The sequence below is a fragment of the Rhea americana genome, unplaced genomic scaffold, assembly GCF_003343005.1.
Source record: "Rhea americana isolate MKP2758 unplaced genomic scaffold, rheAme1 scaffold_65, whole genome shotgun sequence".
Classification (NCBI taxonomy): domain Eukaryota; kingdom Metazoa; phylum Chordata; class Aves; order Rheiformes; family Rheidae; genus Rhea; species Rhea americana.
This window is the reverse complement of record NW_028186812.1, coordinates 4,279,602-4,294,506: the sequence shown is the minus strand read 5'-3', so window position 1 is coordinate 4,294,506 and position 14,905 is coordinate 4,279,602. Positions and strand designations below refer to the sequence as shown.

The 14,905-nt window shown below is 39.3% G+C and overlaps 1 protein-coding gene across 1 annotated transcript in view; it reads right to left on the bottom strand.

Moving 5' to 3' along the window:
- The window catches only part of LOC146586815 (complement C4-like), a 45,235-nt gene extending 31,765 nt beyond the window's left edge, over window positions 1–13,470 (bottom strand). Inside the window, exons 1-10 of the mRNA XM_085320645.1 lie at window positions 13,406–13,470; window positions 10,573–10,765; window positions 9,153–9,336; window positions 8,272–8,342; window positions 7,716–7,801; window positions 6,390–6,472; window positions 5,215–5,302; window positions 2,000–2,105; window positions 1,697–1,820; window positions 258–373 (exon numbers count right to left, since the gene is read on the bottom strand). Coding sequence (XP_085176771.1) covers window positions 258–373; window positions 1,697–1,820; window positions 2,000–2,105; window positions 5,215–5,302; window positions 6,390–6,472; window positions 7,716–7,801; window positions 8,272–8,342; window positions 9,153–9,336; window positions 10,573–10,765; window positions 13,406–13,470 — 1,116 coding nt within the window. The remainder of the gene's footprint in view (window positions 1–257; window positions 374–1,696; window positions 1,821–1,999; window positions 2,106–5,214; window positions 5,303–6,389; window positions 6,473–7,715; window positions 7,802–8,271; window positions 8,343–9,152; window positions 9,337–10,572; window positions 10,766–13,405) is intronic.
- Window positions 13,471–14,905: the final 1,435 nt, after the last annotated feature.

Genomic DNA, 14,905 nt, shown 5'->3' with positions numbered 1-14,905 from the left:
CCTGCATAATCTCCAGAACAGAACCACAGTATTTCCTGGCTTCCATTCCCTTGCTAGGGCTCTGTGTGTACAGAAGGAGACAAACCAGAAACACAAAACTGTAATTCCATGTTGGACCTCTCTTGGATATCTCTTCTACACTGGATCAAATAAGGATTTTGTAGACAGAGCAGATATAAATCCTTTCCTGGATTATTAATTATTATTTATGTAAATCCCCGGAGGAAAGCAGACACAGCCAGYTAAATACAACATACCACAACAGAGAAGGGAGCTCCAGGCACAAAATGTTTTTTGGTGTTAGACAGATCAACAACATAAGGAGATTTCACAAACTTCACATTACTGAGTTCTTCCTCCCTCATCTCACCACCTGTTAATATCAAACAGTATACATTACCATGACAGCCATACTTACATACCTGCATATTACTACAGCATCTATGGTTTCTAATTGCAAGATGAATTGCATTTTAAGCAGTGTATATAAAGACAAATAAAAGATGGTCCCCATCCAGAGAGCTGCAGCTRTAAGAAAAAGAAAATACAGACACAGACAGATGGGGGACCAATCCCCTTTAAATAGCAACAGGAAAAATCCTGCCCATGTTTGGAGGGTCAGCTTCACAGAAGATTTAACTTCAGTGATCRATGCTCAGGTAACAGCTCTGGTATTAGTTTTGTCTGACTGATGATAGCACCTGTTACAACTCCTCCTTAATCACTGTGTTCAGCTCAACTCTCTGCTCCCTTGTAGGTAGCGCTAGGATTTCTGGTGGCCTTTTYAAGATGCTTAGTATTGCAACAGACAAATGGCTGCACAAATCCCTTGTAATGAACTACGGAAATATTTTTCTGTTCACAAGGAATACAAGGGAAAGAAGCCACAAAAACTTCTGGATAGGTACACTTGAGGCTCATGTCCCCAGCTACTGTCCCAAATGAATAATAAGACAGTATCGTATTTGTACATTTGCCACAATCCTCAGCCCCGCAGGAGACATGCTCAAAGCACTCAGTGCTCCCTCCCAATGATGACCTTTACTCTAGCCACTAGCATGGATAAATGCTGAGAAAATACAATCTGCTAAAACTGTAGGAAGGCCTAAGGCGACTAGCAGGACTCACAAGGGCTGGGTCTTCCTCCACATTGCTCTGTGGATGTACTATCTGTGCTTCAGATCTAGACTGACAATTCAGCCAGCTGAGGTACAAAGTAAGCTAAAATACCAAGCTCAAATAATAAGTTTGTGTGTAAGGAGTAGACTTAGCTGAGGTGAATGCTCAAACAAGAACACAAGGGGAGCAATTCAACTGCCTGCATACAGGTGTCTGCTACTGCCACCGATATTCTAAGGCATCTTGATATCCTTGCAAGATGGGTGAATATCGGATGGATACTGCAGGAAACTACTTATAGGAGATTTGAGCAATTCTGGAGCAGCTATGGAAGACCAAACAGGGTCACACTGGGGATTTAAAAGAGTGCTGGATATTTGTGTTTAGAAATCTGCATCCCACCCGAGATAAGTTTGTAGAAAGGAGTCAGAGGAAAGCTACTACGATGCACACAAATGAGCAAACTTTGCAGTGAGACGTGGTCCAATGGGCCAAGGTTTCCCTCATGAAGGATTACATTAGAGAAAAATCAATGTAAATATTACAGGGTATATCAGTCAAGCCATAGTGTACTCACTTGCAGTTTCTACAGTGGTAACAGCAACATACAAACAAAACCCTTCCAAAGTAGAAATCCTCTTTTTTAATTTCTCTTCCAGAAATGGTGTATTTAAAGTGACTCTTCCTTTTCCATTTTGGATCTAAAATAAAGGTGGAAAAAAAGTAACTGCCTTTTCTGCTCTCTTGCCATTGCAATTAAAAAAAATTGCTGCTTATAGCATAACTACAGAATTACAGCAATCAATATTCTGACATTTTTTGACAACATTCAACCCTCCTGGGATAAATCAGCATAGTTACACTGGTCTTTAGTACTTACCGATAGCTGTTGTTCCAGGCCTGGAAGAAAGACTTTTTTCTCAGTTTCATCCACTATGCCAAATCGCACATATGCAACACCTTCAATCCCTTTTCCATAAGAGTGTCTTTGCAAAGAAGAAAAGTGAGGATATGGTCATCACATTAATAAAGAGCAAATATAAAGTAGACTCCTCACTTTATGATGAACATAAAATATCGATAGCTTTGTGTCTTTTTAACTAATGACTTGGGAACGAAAAACAGTCCCAATCACTAGTAAAACAAACAGGAAGACTTTTGCAGTTCCATRTACAACACAGCGATTCCAAATACAGACAAGCATATGGAATATATCACTTTGTCAGAATCACACATGGAGACATCCTTTGATAAAAGCTGTAATTTAAACATTTACAAAAACTTAATATACATTATAAACATCATATATAATGTTTCATTGATGTTATATAAACATCAATGAAAACTTTAGATGCACAGATGTATGAAGTCTCACACAACTCATCCCCTTCACAGGGAAAAGGGAAGGCATCCACTCTATTTAATTTGGATGTCTAGCTAATTCCTTTTTTTTAGGTACCTCATGCAAAGCGCTTAAAGTAGGGGACCGAAGAATCACATGGGGGACCTATCTGCAGCAGGTGCCCTGCAGACCTCCAGAGACAGATCCTGCCTGCTGAATTTTTAACATCTGCATTAAGCAGGGCGGATCCCCATGTATCTCTCATGCATTTAGGCAATGCAGCACAGAGGTCTCTTCTAAGCCTTGATGCCATGTGCTACATATGTATCCGGCCACCAGATCACTCTGCTCTCCGTATAGGTCATGGAAAGAGAAAATAGGACATGACACTGCATCAGACCGGCTCCTTTCTCAAAGAAACCCTGGCAATGGCATCCTCCTGCAGCAGCGCAGGTAGCGCCACGTGAAGCCTGCCTCCGCTCATGTCACAGCCGCAGTGGTGATTCTTGCTTTTATGTAACAGAATCAAGCACAGAAATGAAGGTAAACAAGAGGAGATTGGAAGAGTTGAGTTTGTTCAGTCTAGCAAAAGGAGGCCAGTGCAGGGATACAAGTTGCACTGGGGATAGGAGAGATCAGCATCCTCCAGGCAAAGAACTCAAAGAGCTGCCAGAAGACCAAAAACATGTGAACTGGCCAAGGATGAATTTAAACCAGAAGTAAAGCCAACTAGAACTGTAAGGGGTGGAAGAGCCTTCCTCCCATTTGGATCCAACTGATGCCTGGTCCCTTTTAGGRCAAGTAAGATTAAATTAAACGAAGCCGGTACTCTCCGTGATGCTGAGGCCAGCTGGTAAAAAGTGGCCAATGCCTGCTTTACTAAACCCTCTTATCTCCACAACAGGGTGGCCACATRTAAACTGCCTACTAGGAGTGACCTTGGTCTGTGTTTATTCCTGAACTGTTTCCAGGAACCGTTTGGCAGAGTACACTGTGGCTCAGGCCAAATGCATGCCAAGCRCTAGCCCAACAGCGCACAGCAGTGTTTCCTGGAACTGTTTAATTTACTACCCAGACAGTTCAAATATATTTTCCAGTATCACGTTTAAGTCCTTAAATATGACCATAGCCCATCAGTGTTATTCCTCAGGTAAGGAAAGTAGCTTTTAATCACATAACAGTCATATATTCAAATATACKCTAGTATTTAATTCTTACCTAACTAAAGGCTACTGCAAACCAAATTACATACAAGTTCAGTTGCAGTCAGTGCTTGACAAATTCGGTAGATCACAAACTTTAAGTTTTAGATTAGGCTTTTTTATTCTTATCTGAATATTTAATTAGCAGGTTTTATATCAGGGTCTTTTACTCTTCTATATTGACATTTTTCTCCTTGCCATACCCACCAGCTAGAGTCCAGTATAAAATAGATTATGTACAACTTTGCATTCCCCTTCATCAGAATGAGACCATTCTCATATCACTGAACTTTTTGCACTAAGTAACGAAATTGACTTTAAAGCAGATTTAAAATCTAGCTTTAAATCAGTTATTAAACATCTGAATAATGCAACACTGAACCACTTGGCTGAAAAGACCTGCATGTGAATCCTAGACTTGCAAATCTCATATAAATAAATCCTACCAAAATCATTAACTCCAGTTGCATGAATAATGACTTTAATGAATACAAAATACACCACTGTGGCTCCAGAGAACTATTTATTTTCTCCCTCCATCTTTCTAATACAGAAGGTGACAAAGGTATTTCTAGTTCTTTCTCATTCCAGCCGAGTGGCAAATAAAGCAAGACCATCCTCCTAACATACAGGTATTTAGCACTGCCAATCTTAAGAGCCTTGAAAATTCCACAGCCAAGGAGGCCTGRTATATGTGTGAGCCTCTGCTAGACCATGCCATAAATCTAGATTTTGGTCTGTCTTTGTGGTTTCAGAAATACTAGAGTTACACAACAWAAAATACTGATTCAATACAGATTCATTCTGATTCTTCACAGGTATTCAGAATATTTTGATGGGTTAAATTTTCATCGAGTGGCTTTTGAAGTGCCCAGATATTGTAGGTTGATGCTGTTCTGAATAGGTATGGGATGAAGCATAGTTTATTCTGCACAGAGCCCTGTCATGTGGCTTGACCAGTCTGGGAGCTGTGCAGTCATGTCTGTTCCAGTCAGTGCTGTACTCCCATGCAGCAAGGGTCACAGAAACTCTGTGAGATTAACTGTATTTATTCAACTGCAGGTATTTCTGCTAAAAAATCATTATTYTCAAGTAAGAACTAGCCTGTTACAGCCAAACTTCATTGGGCTTTGAAGAAATTTTATATCGAAACTTGAAATACCTGAATTACATTAAACAACAACATCTGAAGCTTTAGAAAATTTCTAAATGTTTAAAGCAGAATGAATAAAGAAAAACACTTCTCAGTTTGTCTGGAATCTTATCTAGCAATACAGAAGAATATTCTAAATCATCATCTTTTTACTAATAACTTAAAATATTCAGAAAATCTTCTTTCATTTYGATCACCAATTGGATTCAAATAGCATTTTACATTGCTGTCACAAGTTAGTRGTAAAGTGGAAACAGATTGTATAAGAGTTTAAAGTAAGATTCAAGTAAAATCAAAACCTGATTGTCTGTTAATATCCAAGAGAAGAAGCAGCAGCAGGGTTCATTACATGCTTTTCCATGTGCCTCCTAAAATGGCCTTGCTTTGAGTGTACTTACTTTGCCTCAATATTAAATGTAAAGCTTTGGTTCCAGATGTGGTAGTACGGCTGGAGTGGGAGGAGTTTGACTTCAAAAGATGGAAGCTCTGCGGAAAAAAATAATGCAAAGGTTCATGGTGTGTGAACTTCAAACAAACCTAAAACTCCCGGCACGAGGTGACACGGATTCAGAGGGCTCAGCTACGTTAATGTTTTGGTTTGGACTAGCTGTGCACATCTGAGGCAAACATGCTGATCATCATCCCTTATTACGCTTTGCTTCACACACTGTGGAGCAGCCTTGGAGCACTCAGAACGGATTTCTTTCCAAAGAAAATGGACATTCAGTGCACCGAAACAGATTCGGACTGAAATATCCCCCTTGCCCTCAAATCTGTTTAATGTGGACGTAGGGTTCTCTGCACCAGCTGTGTCGCTCGGCAAACGTGCTGCTACCAAGCTACGCTACTTGCTACTGTAGATGTAGCCAGAGAGYTACTTGCTCCTGAGCACAGACATTTGCAGTAGTCTCTGCTAGTCTCTAACCATTGCATCTACTAGTTAAAGCAAAAACTTAGTCTTGTAAAAGTGAGATTTTCTTATAATTCTTGTTTTTTATTTTGTCTTAAAGAAAAAAATACATTAAGATTTAAAATAAAGCATAATTTCAGCACAAAGAAATCAAGCCATTTATTTCCAAATTTTGAATTTCTGTATTTATACTATTTACATAATGCCCTTTCTTTTCCTCACCAAAAGCTTCACTGAGGCTTCAACCTCAGGGAACAGGGAACAGCTGTTCAGGGAACAGCTTCAATCAACTTCCAAACCGCAGTCTACTGTGAAGAAATTAATTATCACTTTTTGTTCTTTTATTCTAGTCTTTATTGGAAACTTCAGTTTTCATAGATATTCTGCATTTTTTTCTGTAGTAGTAGGGCTCTACCGAAAAAGGATGTTTTTGAAAAATATTGAAGTTACTAAATTTATATAGAAATAAGCTTTCTATCAAATTTAAGCTCTAAATTTAACAGTCATCCWACAGTCATCAATCAGAGTTAGCAATGATGGGTTGAAACTCCACAAATCACATCTGTAATACTTAAATAGAATCACTTATAATCAAAGCAGTATATCTGCTAACCAGTAGGGGTGACTTTATAACTTTTTTTCCCAAATTCAATGTTCTCTTACCATAATTTTTAACTTCAAATTCAGCTGAAACATTTGACATTTCATATCCGTGAAACCAGGCCATGATTTTCCAGGTTCCAGGTCTAAAGTTCAGATTCAGCAAAAAAACAGTTAATTAGGATTTCTCAGGTATCATATTGTGCTAATGTATTTAAATTATCTCTAAATACGAAAAATAAGCCCCCAATAAATTGAATATTAATATTTTGCTTGCTTTGATCATATACAAAAGCAATTTATTAACAAATTTCTTTTTGTCTGGAGGAGCAAGTACTGTGTTAACAAATGTACTGGATACCATTCAACAAAAGATTACGAGAAACAGCAAGATATTATATCTTGAAACCGCATTTAACATCTGCCTCTGAAAAGCCCACAGAAATATAGAGCTCATCATATATTTGCTATAACTTATCTATACTATGAGCTCAATTTCATTCTAGGCTTTATTCTCTTCAAAATCTGTTCATAAATGCTTCTGYGTTTAATTATGCTTTAAAGCTTAAATCCTTACAGAGGTCCTCTCCTGAGCAGAGTTTGTATGTACACCTTGAGTGCAGTCTTATGATCAAGCAGATATTTCAGCAGCTTGCTGAGTTGTTCCTCACCAGCACAGACGTTACTAACGGTATGGTATTAAAYCCTGGGCTCATCCTCTCCAAGGAGAGGTGCTTAACACAGAAGCATGTTAACTGTAGGCTAAATCTCTACTCCGCAGGGAGAAAGAGGCAACTTTGAGAGATAATTCAGGGTATTCAGCAACGGAAGATCTTAGGTACTTTAGGTAACTGTTAACAGGTGGTGGTGGTGGGGTGAATCCAGCCTGCCCGGACCTGCTCGTGGGAGGTGGGATTAGCCCTCCTTTCAGGAGACATTGTAAAGGGAGGTCTTCCATCCGAGTGAGTCACCCGGGCTCCTGTACAGTCAACGGGGAGAAATAGCTCGTCCTGCGGCATGGTACGTCTCCTCCTAACATAGGCATCTGAATCGCAGTCTGAGTGCACAGCYTGCGTCCCAGTTTTGGGGGAAGGCGCACAGGACGACAAGCTCGGACGCAGACCGCGGCRCGGGAGCAGCCGCCGACTCTAACGGCGCGCCACGGCTGCTCTCGACAGTAATCAGAGCAAAATTACCTGCTTTAGCGTACATAGTATTTCTTTGCTGCTCTACAAAAATGATGAAGAAAACAATACATATAAAATAAGTTAAATAAGCCACTCCTCTGCCCCTGAAGTTGCCCTGGAACCCGTTTTTAGCCTGAAGAAAGTACTTCTGCAAGTGGCATTTTGACATGATCTTTTTGATGAACAAGGCATAGTAACATACTCGGCAATGTCAGGTATTTCGAAATGTTCACTGAGCACTGTTTGGACTTTCCGGTTTAACTTTTTAACCACTATTCCTTTTGAGTTCTGTTGAGGGAGAGAACAAACAAATACAAATTTATGCACCAGATGCCAAACATTCATGTCCAACAGCTCATGTTCATACCCTAGTCCTAAGGAAACATGCGAGTGGTCTATTTATTTTCTTACTTGATTATTCACATTTCACCCCTCCCTTCATATTCATGATATTGTCCAAAATGACCAGAAATATTTCACAATATGTAAATACCACTCTTCGTTTAAAAAGGAAGAACCACCAACCACTAAACCAGTCCAGAACTTCTACAATGCCGCAAGGAAGGAAAAACAGAGGTGAAGCTGCCTTCCAAAATGGAGCTGCTTCATGGAGTAGTTTTGGCAGCTGTAGGATCAAGGGGCAGGGGGAGAATGAGAGCAAGACAGAGAGCAGTCACAGCCGTAGTCTTACTTTTGGATCTTTAGTGGAACTTCTTCATAGTGAATGTGGTAAAGAAACACTTGGTGAAAGTACTTACTAGCACAGCAACTTGAATTGGATCATTTGTCGGCCTCATAGCATTGTCCAGAMTGAAGATCCTGTATTTTACTGTTTAACAGAAGAATAAGATGTACTTTTATACTCATTTATTGCCTCTCTACTCTCTTTCTAGATAGTAACTATTACGTGCTCTTAACTGAGTTACTGAATTTTGGACAAAACACTTTCTTTTCAAGAAAAGAAATTTGAGAAATTTCAAGGAGAGAATCTGCATTCTTCCACAAGCTTTGAGTGTTATGTAAGTGACCAAATACATTAGCCTTTCGGACACAACTTCTGAAAAATACACGGGAAACTTCACCTCACTGCTGTATCCCTTCTGTGATCAAGGACTGCAGTCAAACTSAATAGCTTTTTTGACTTATAAAGGTCAAATTTTTAAGATTTTGACCTCCTTGTGTTTTTACTTTAGTAATTGTAAAAAAAGCAGCAAAACATTTTGGCTATAAAGTGCAAAGGATGCYTATGGCAGGAACTGTAAACTGAAGGAATAGGTTATGTGGGGGTGCTGGGGGGGGGACAGCCTCCCACTTTATTCTRTTTTCCTGGGGAAAGCAATTATGATTTTTTGAGGAAAAAAGAAGCAGATTTTGACTGGCTCTTGATAGAAAGGAAGGGAGAAAGACTTCTTGACTCCTGTGGTGTTTGTGAGGGTGCCAGCTTGGGCAGTGCAGAGCGGGCAGAAGCCCTGGCTGCAAAACACGGGTTTAAAACCTAGTCTGGCTGACGTGCACACAAATAGCTGGGGTTAGAAGAGAAGGGCCTTGATTAGAAAGGATCAAGCCATTATTACTTCCTTTAATTACGCCCTTGTAACATCTATTTTCAATATCTGAAATGCAGCATTTGTGTGTTAACCTTTGGAATTTGGTGTGTATATAGGTTTATCTGTCTGAATAAAAATGTAGCCTTTCTTGGAAGACAGGAGGATGCGAGTATTTTGAACAGGCTCCTTGAAAAGCTCCCTGCTTTCGGTGACCAGTAAAACATATGCCAGCTTTCTCTTCTTGRACATATCCTTATGCACAGTTCCCTGGTTGACCTGAAGAAAACAAAAGGAAACGCCCTATAAAATCAGATATGTAACTGGCATCTTTGGAACTACACCAACAGGGGGACAAAGACACAGATAAAGTACTTAAATCTTTTATTAGCACTRTTCTAAAGAAAATAATCAATTATATCTTTCTTACTGGGTGATTATTTCTTTGTGAGCAGAAATATTATCTCCTTCCCCATTTTATGACATGGAACTATGGAAAAGAACACATTTTCATTTCCAATGGCAAGAACTCAAGCCCAGTGATTTTCTAATCATTCTACATTCTACATGTATGACAAATTCCAGTTACTATGTCATCTAGTTGCTGCAGCAGCATCCCATAATCCTTCAATTGCTAAAATCTTGGTCRGGTGATTAGATCCTTACCTCCAGCAGGTATGATGTTTCTGAACATCCTGTGCAAAAGGAACCTGATTCCAACCTTCAGCTCTCACTTTGGGAGTAATTAGAGCTAAGCAAGGACTTGCTATGTRCTGTTTTTCAGTCAAACAGCCCAAATCATACTAAATCATACTAAACACCCCAAGATTTCAGAGAGTCAGGTCAAAAAAAAAAAGAAAAAAAAAAGAAAGAAAGAAAGAAAGAAAAACGAGATGTAAAGTAGAGTCAATCAACTTACTTACAAAGATACATTCACAGACTGTGAGTTGAGAGACTGCACATTTTTCAAGATTTCCTCTGTTTTGTAAAATAGCCAGCATGCCAAGGATATGCATGCAGTCTTAAGTGATGCAGAACACCAATTTAGAAAGTCAGAGAAATGATCAAGCCAAGAAACCAGTTCCAAGTATTAAATTGCTACTCTCTCAGGAAAAGTTATATCTATATGTGCATACATACAAATATTATACATATATATAAATATGTATGCGTATACACACATATACACACACACACATACACACACATACATATATATGTGTGTGTAGGACAAAATTAAATAAATTACAGGATCTTCAGTGATGAAAAGATCTTTCATCACAATATGACAAAACCTTGGGCTTGCTTGCTGGGCGCATAAGAGCGCTCACTGTCACCACTGAATTTTATTGACTGATCTGGCGAGCAGACTGCTGCTGCCGCTGGAACTGGTGTTTTGTTATCCTTCTGTAATGATCAGCGTTGTCTGTATTCCAACATATTCCCAACACAGATCATGTGATTTATGTTACCTATTTAAAATTATCATTTACATTGTTATGATAGTTGACTCACCATTATTTTTTTGATCTCTTGGTAGTTGTTCTTTTGGTTAAGGTTGAAGACAACCCTCTCTGACAGGAGCTCATTTTTTCTCTCATCTCTGAAGTATGCTGTAACTTGGACAGGGCTCTGTGCTCCATGAACTTGAACTGTTACTGTCTCATGTGTGCCCAAATGTACCACATTTGGGGCAGTAACAAGAAATCTAAAACCAAACAGAAATGCATTGACCAATGTGTTGGCAGATTTTCACATAAATGTCCAATCAATACAAAATTTAAAGAAAAAAAAAAGGTCTTGTCAAGACCTTGTCAATTCCACTATTCCRGAATAGCTGAGATTGGAAGGGGCCTTTGGAGATCCCTCAGACCAACCCCCYGCTATATATAGTTTAGAAGAAGACAGTGTCTCTCCAATTGATCCTCAAATTCTGAACCACCACATTTAGGTCCTACCAAAGATCAACCTCTACGGAGAGAAAAGAGAAAATAACTGCAACATGTCCCAGGGAGTGTCAATGTCCTCATTTAGGTAAAAGAAAATTCTATAAACTTACCTTTCTGGAAAGAAAATCAGGCTATGCATTAAGAGCAAAACAATATATACATTTAATGCTATGAAGGCATGTTTCTTGATAAACTAACACTGACATTAAGTTGCYTTCAAAATGACTTTAGTAAATCAGGAAGCATCAATTTAACCATACGCATGGGATTTCTAGCAGCTGATTTTCATTCAGATGCCTTTGCCACTGAAACCCAGGTAATGAGGAACCATGGACCAAGAGACCATACCAAAGGGTCAATAAGCTAAGTGTGATCCTTCCATTCCCGAGAAAGCTTAGCTGGAGTCCAGACAACTGTTTTGGATTCAGTTTTTTCTCTTAATTACTTTGCKTTATTCTTAACTCTGCTATGGTACTTCTTGGTAATTATTTTCATTTTCTTTAGAAATCATCATTCTTTAGAATGATAGCATTTCTTTAGATTATCATTCTTGACCTCTTTTATCAAGTCTTCTTTTACCCATCAAAAACAGAGTACTATGTGGAAAGCTATTAATGGTACTACTGGCACACAGAGAAGGATACTGTTCTGACCTCATGAAAGCAATTGCTGGAAAATGATCATTTTATAAAAGATTTCTAARTGGAAAAGACCATACCATTATTAGAAGGTGTTGTCTGCACTTTCTGTTTCTTTTTTTTCTCTTTTCTATTTTTCTATTCATGTTTCRTCTTTAAGTTTATAAAATGAAAGGTGTGGTATAGCAAGGAGAAAACAAAACCAAAATTATTTTTCAAATGAAACTCAGATTTTTTTCCTTTTCTTCTTCTGAAAATCATGGGGTACCGTATGAATATAGTAAAAACGATTTCTTTCCTTCCATACTATTTGTGAAATGCCTTATACATGGTCAGAGTCTTTATACAATCTTACGGATCTTGATAAAGAAAAACGTAGAACAACTCTTAATAAACATTAAATAGTTTTATGAGTCTGTTCGTGGTAGTGAAAGGTAAGTTACACATCAAACTTGTCTTCACATAGGAAAAAAGAGAGCCTAATTGAGGCTCACTGCRGTAGCCTACAGCAGATTAGGGAACTTCCATAATGTCCTGGTTTGCTGCAGTTTAGCTTGTTGTTTAAAAACTTATCTGTGTGGCTCACTCGAGCAGACACAGTCATCAGCCTGCTCTGCACAAGTCAGCTCTGGCCTTGAGGCATCATGGTCATTTTCCCCCAACAAAATGTTTCATACACCTGCTACATTTGGCATCTCAGGTTTGCCATATCCAATAACTTCAGATTAAAACTAGCTCAGTCCGTGGCTTCACTAGGATTTTGTCACAGAAAATAAAGCCTGTACTTCACTGAAGATGAAGCGTCCGTCCRGGTATATCATTAGCAATAGGTGCCCCAGCTTAAAATCCATATGAGGTCAAAGCACTGTAGTCTTCATGCTGATGTGGACACTGGAGGTCAACACCAGAGCATAGAGAGGGGTCCATACCTAGCTAAAATCTTACACGACGAGACCTAGGAGAATGTGTATATCTACAGCTGCGGGCAGAGATGCACAAGGCAMGGTGAGGGAAGCAGCAGTAGAGGCCAACAGTGCAGAGCAAGTGAACAGTGTATGGAGGAACCAGAGACAAGGAGCATTTGGGGGCTGAAGTGGAAGTGGGGAAGATTTGTCCCACCTACCAAAATATCTCAAAGTTCTCCAGTGGCTATACCAAGTATTTGAATCTGACCCCTACTGGCAGGGACATAGCGAAAGTTTCTCCTGCCCCTCTGCCCTGCAAAGGTTGATTTGAAAGACTTTAGATATGCTCTGCAGGTCCTGCTTTCTCAAGGAGTTATAAAGACTATTTTCCCAAAGGAGGAACTGTCCAACTGGGAGAATCAATATATGTAAATCTTCACTAAAGCAGAGAAGAGGAACACAAAAACCCCAAAACTCCTCTGAATAGAAGAACTTTGCTTTATGCAATGTATTCCATCAATTACAGAGAGTAACTTTTTTGCAAGATTTGTTGATCCTCCAGTAAATGTCAGAAAGCTGAAGACGAGCAAGCAAAAATAAGAGCATATATATCATGCTTTAACAAAACAGTTTTGATTATATCTTATTGAATGGAAATATTTCCCCTTGGAAAATACAGGCAGTTTTAAGTTTTTTTCTTTTTACAGCGGCTTTTTACCTTTTTAAGATTCCACAGATTTTCAGAGTTTCAAGAAACAGACATTGGTGATTCTCTGTCAGGACCACAAACTTTTCCTACTTTCTATTTCAATGGATTTTTTTAGGAGTGAAGAATTAATTTTAAAAATGTACTTACGATGGTGCTTGCTGTGTATTGGATAACAGTGAACAAAAGCTCATCAAAAATACCAGCCTTTCCATTGGAAACCTCTACAACATTCGTGCTGCAAAACAGAAATATCAAAAAGTCGCTGTCAATCCACCCCGAGATACAGATTGTAAGAAATGGGCTGATGGCATATGGTAGCAAAGAGCATAACCTATCTGGGTTATTTATTAATAACTTGCAAAACCATGCAACCAATAATGACTGACATGCTAGTGATATATGAGTGCAGATTAACGACTCGGGGGAGAGACATTCTCGACTAAGCCAGAATTCTGCATTTGATTATTCTTTCATTCTCTTTCAAGTTTCATTATTTTCACATTTTAGTAATTTAAATCGTGTGCAGAGAGAAGTTTTCGGAGTACTGCAAAGGCAATCCTAAAATCACACACAAAACCATGGCTAAAGCAGTGGCTCTAAAGCAATTCATAATGGGGACAAATGTAAAAAACAGGTCCCTGCTCTATGACATTACTTAGCTCCAGGCATATCTGTAGTCCAGCAAGAGTGAGAGTAAACCTTCTGGTCTGCATAGCACAAAAGGAGCTGGAGTGGAAATCTGCCTATGTAATTCACTCCCAATCTGTAGTGCTACAAGGGAGTTCATCTGCTCTAGTTTAAGTGTGTATGGAATGGATGTCCATGGCTGAGCTGCTCAGCCCAGGTTTCCTTTATGGTCAAGACAGGGGGCTTTCCCAGAGGGTAACTAGTTTCATCTTAATATGAGCCTGTAAGATGACTCAACAGCAGAAGGCATTCCTCACTGCACCTAAAGGCACACAACATCATAAAATACAGGATATTTAAAAGTAAGAAAAATGTATATGTTTGAAGAAAAGCTGTTGGTACAGGAATCAGTTTTTATCAAAGGCAAGATGAAAGAACAAACTGAAAATCTAATCAGGTCTTATTTTTGCAAGCCCTTACTGGATTTTCCCTCTGAAACATAATTTTGTTGACTCATGAAAATGGAAAAATGCCCATCTGATCTACACGCATCTCAAATCCCAGAAATGATCACAAAGCTGTCTGCTAGCTCTAGCAATAAACTGCTTGTTGGTATATTACATTTAAGCCTCTGCCCTTAATTATTAGCAAYGTACACCTTAAAATGAACATGATGATAGACAACCAGCAAGCTATTATTTGTAAGGTGAACTCACAGGCACAGCGAGGGCCCCACTGCAGCTCAGGGCACCATCCCCCTCGCTACCCACCAACACGTTGTGCTGTGAGGGTGAAGGGACCTCCTCCCACCTCATCCCATCCCCTGCCCAGGGGACCCTATCTTCAGACATAACCAGCTCCTCTGTTTCACATTTTCCAGCATGATGTGCTGCAACACAAGGCGATGGGGAGCTACAAGAAGCTGTAAGGTGCCAAGAAGCCGATTCACTATTTTACAGTGATCATGCCACGAATATGGTAACTTCATCCACATATGGATGGACACCAGCACATTAACAA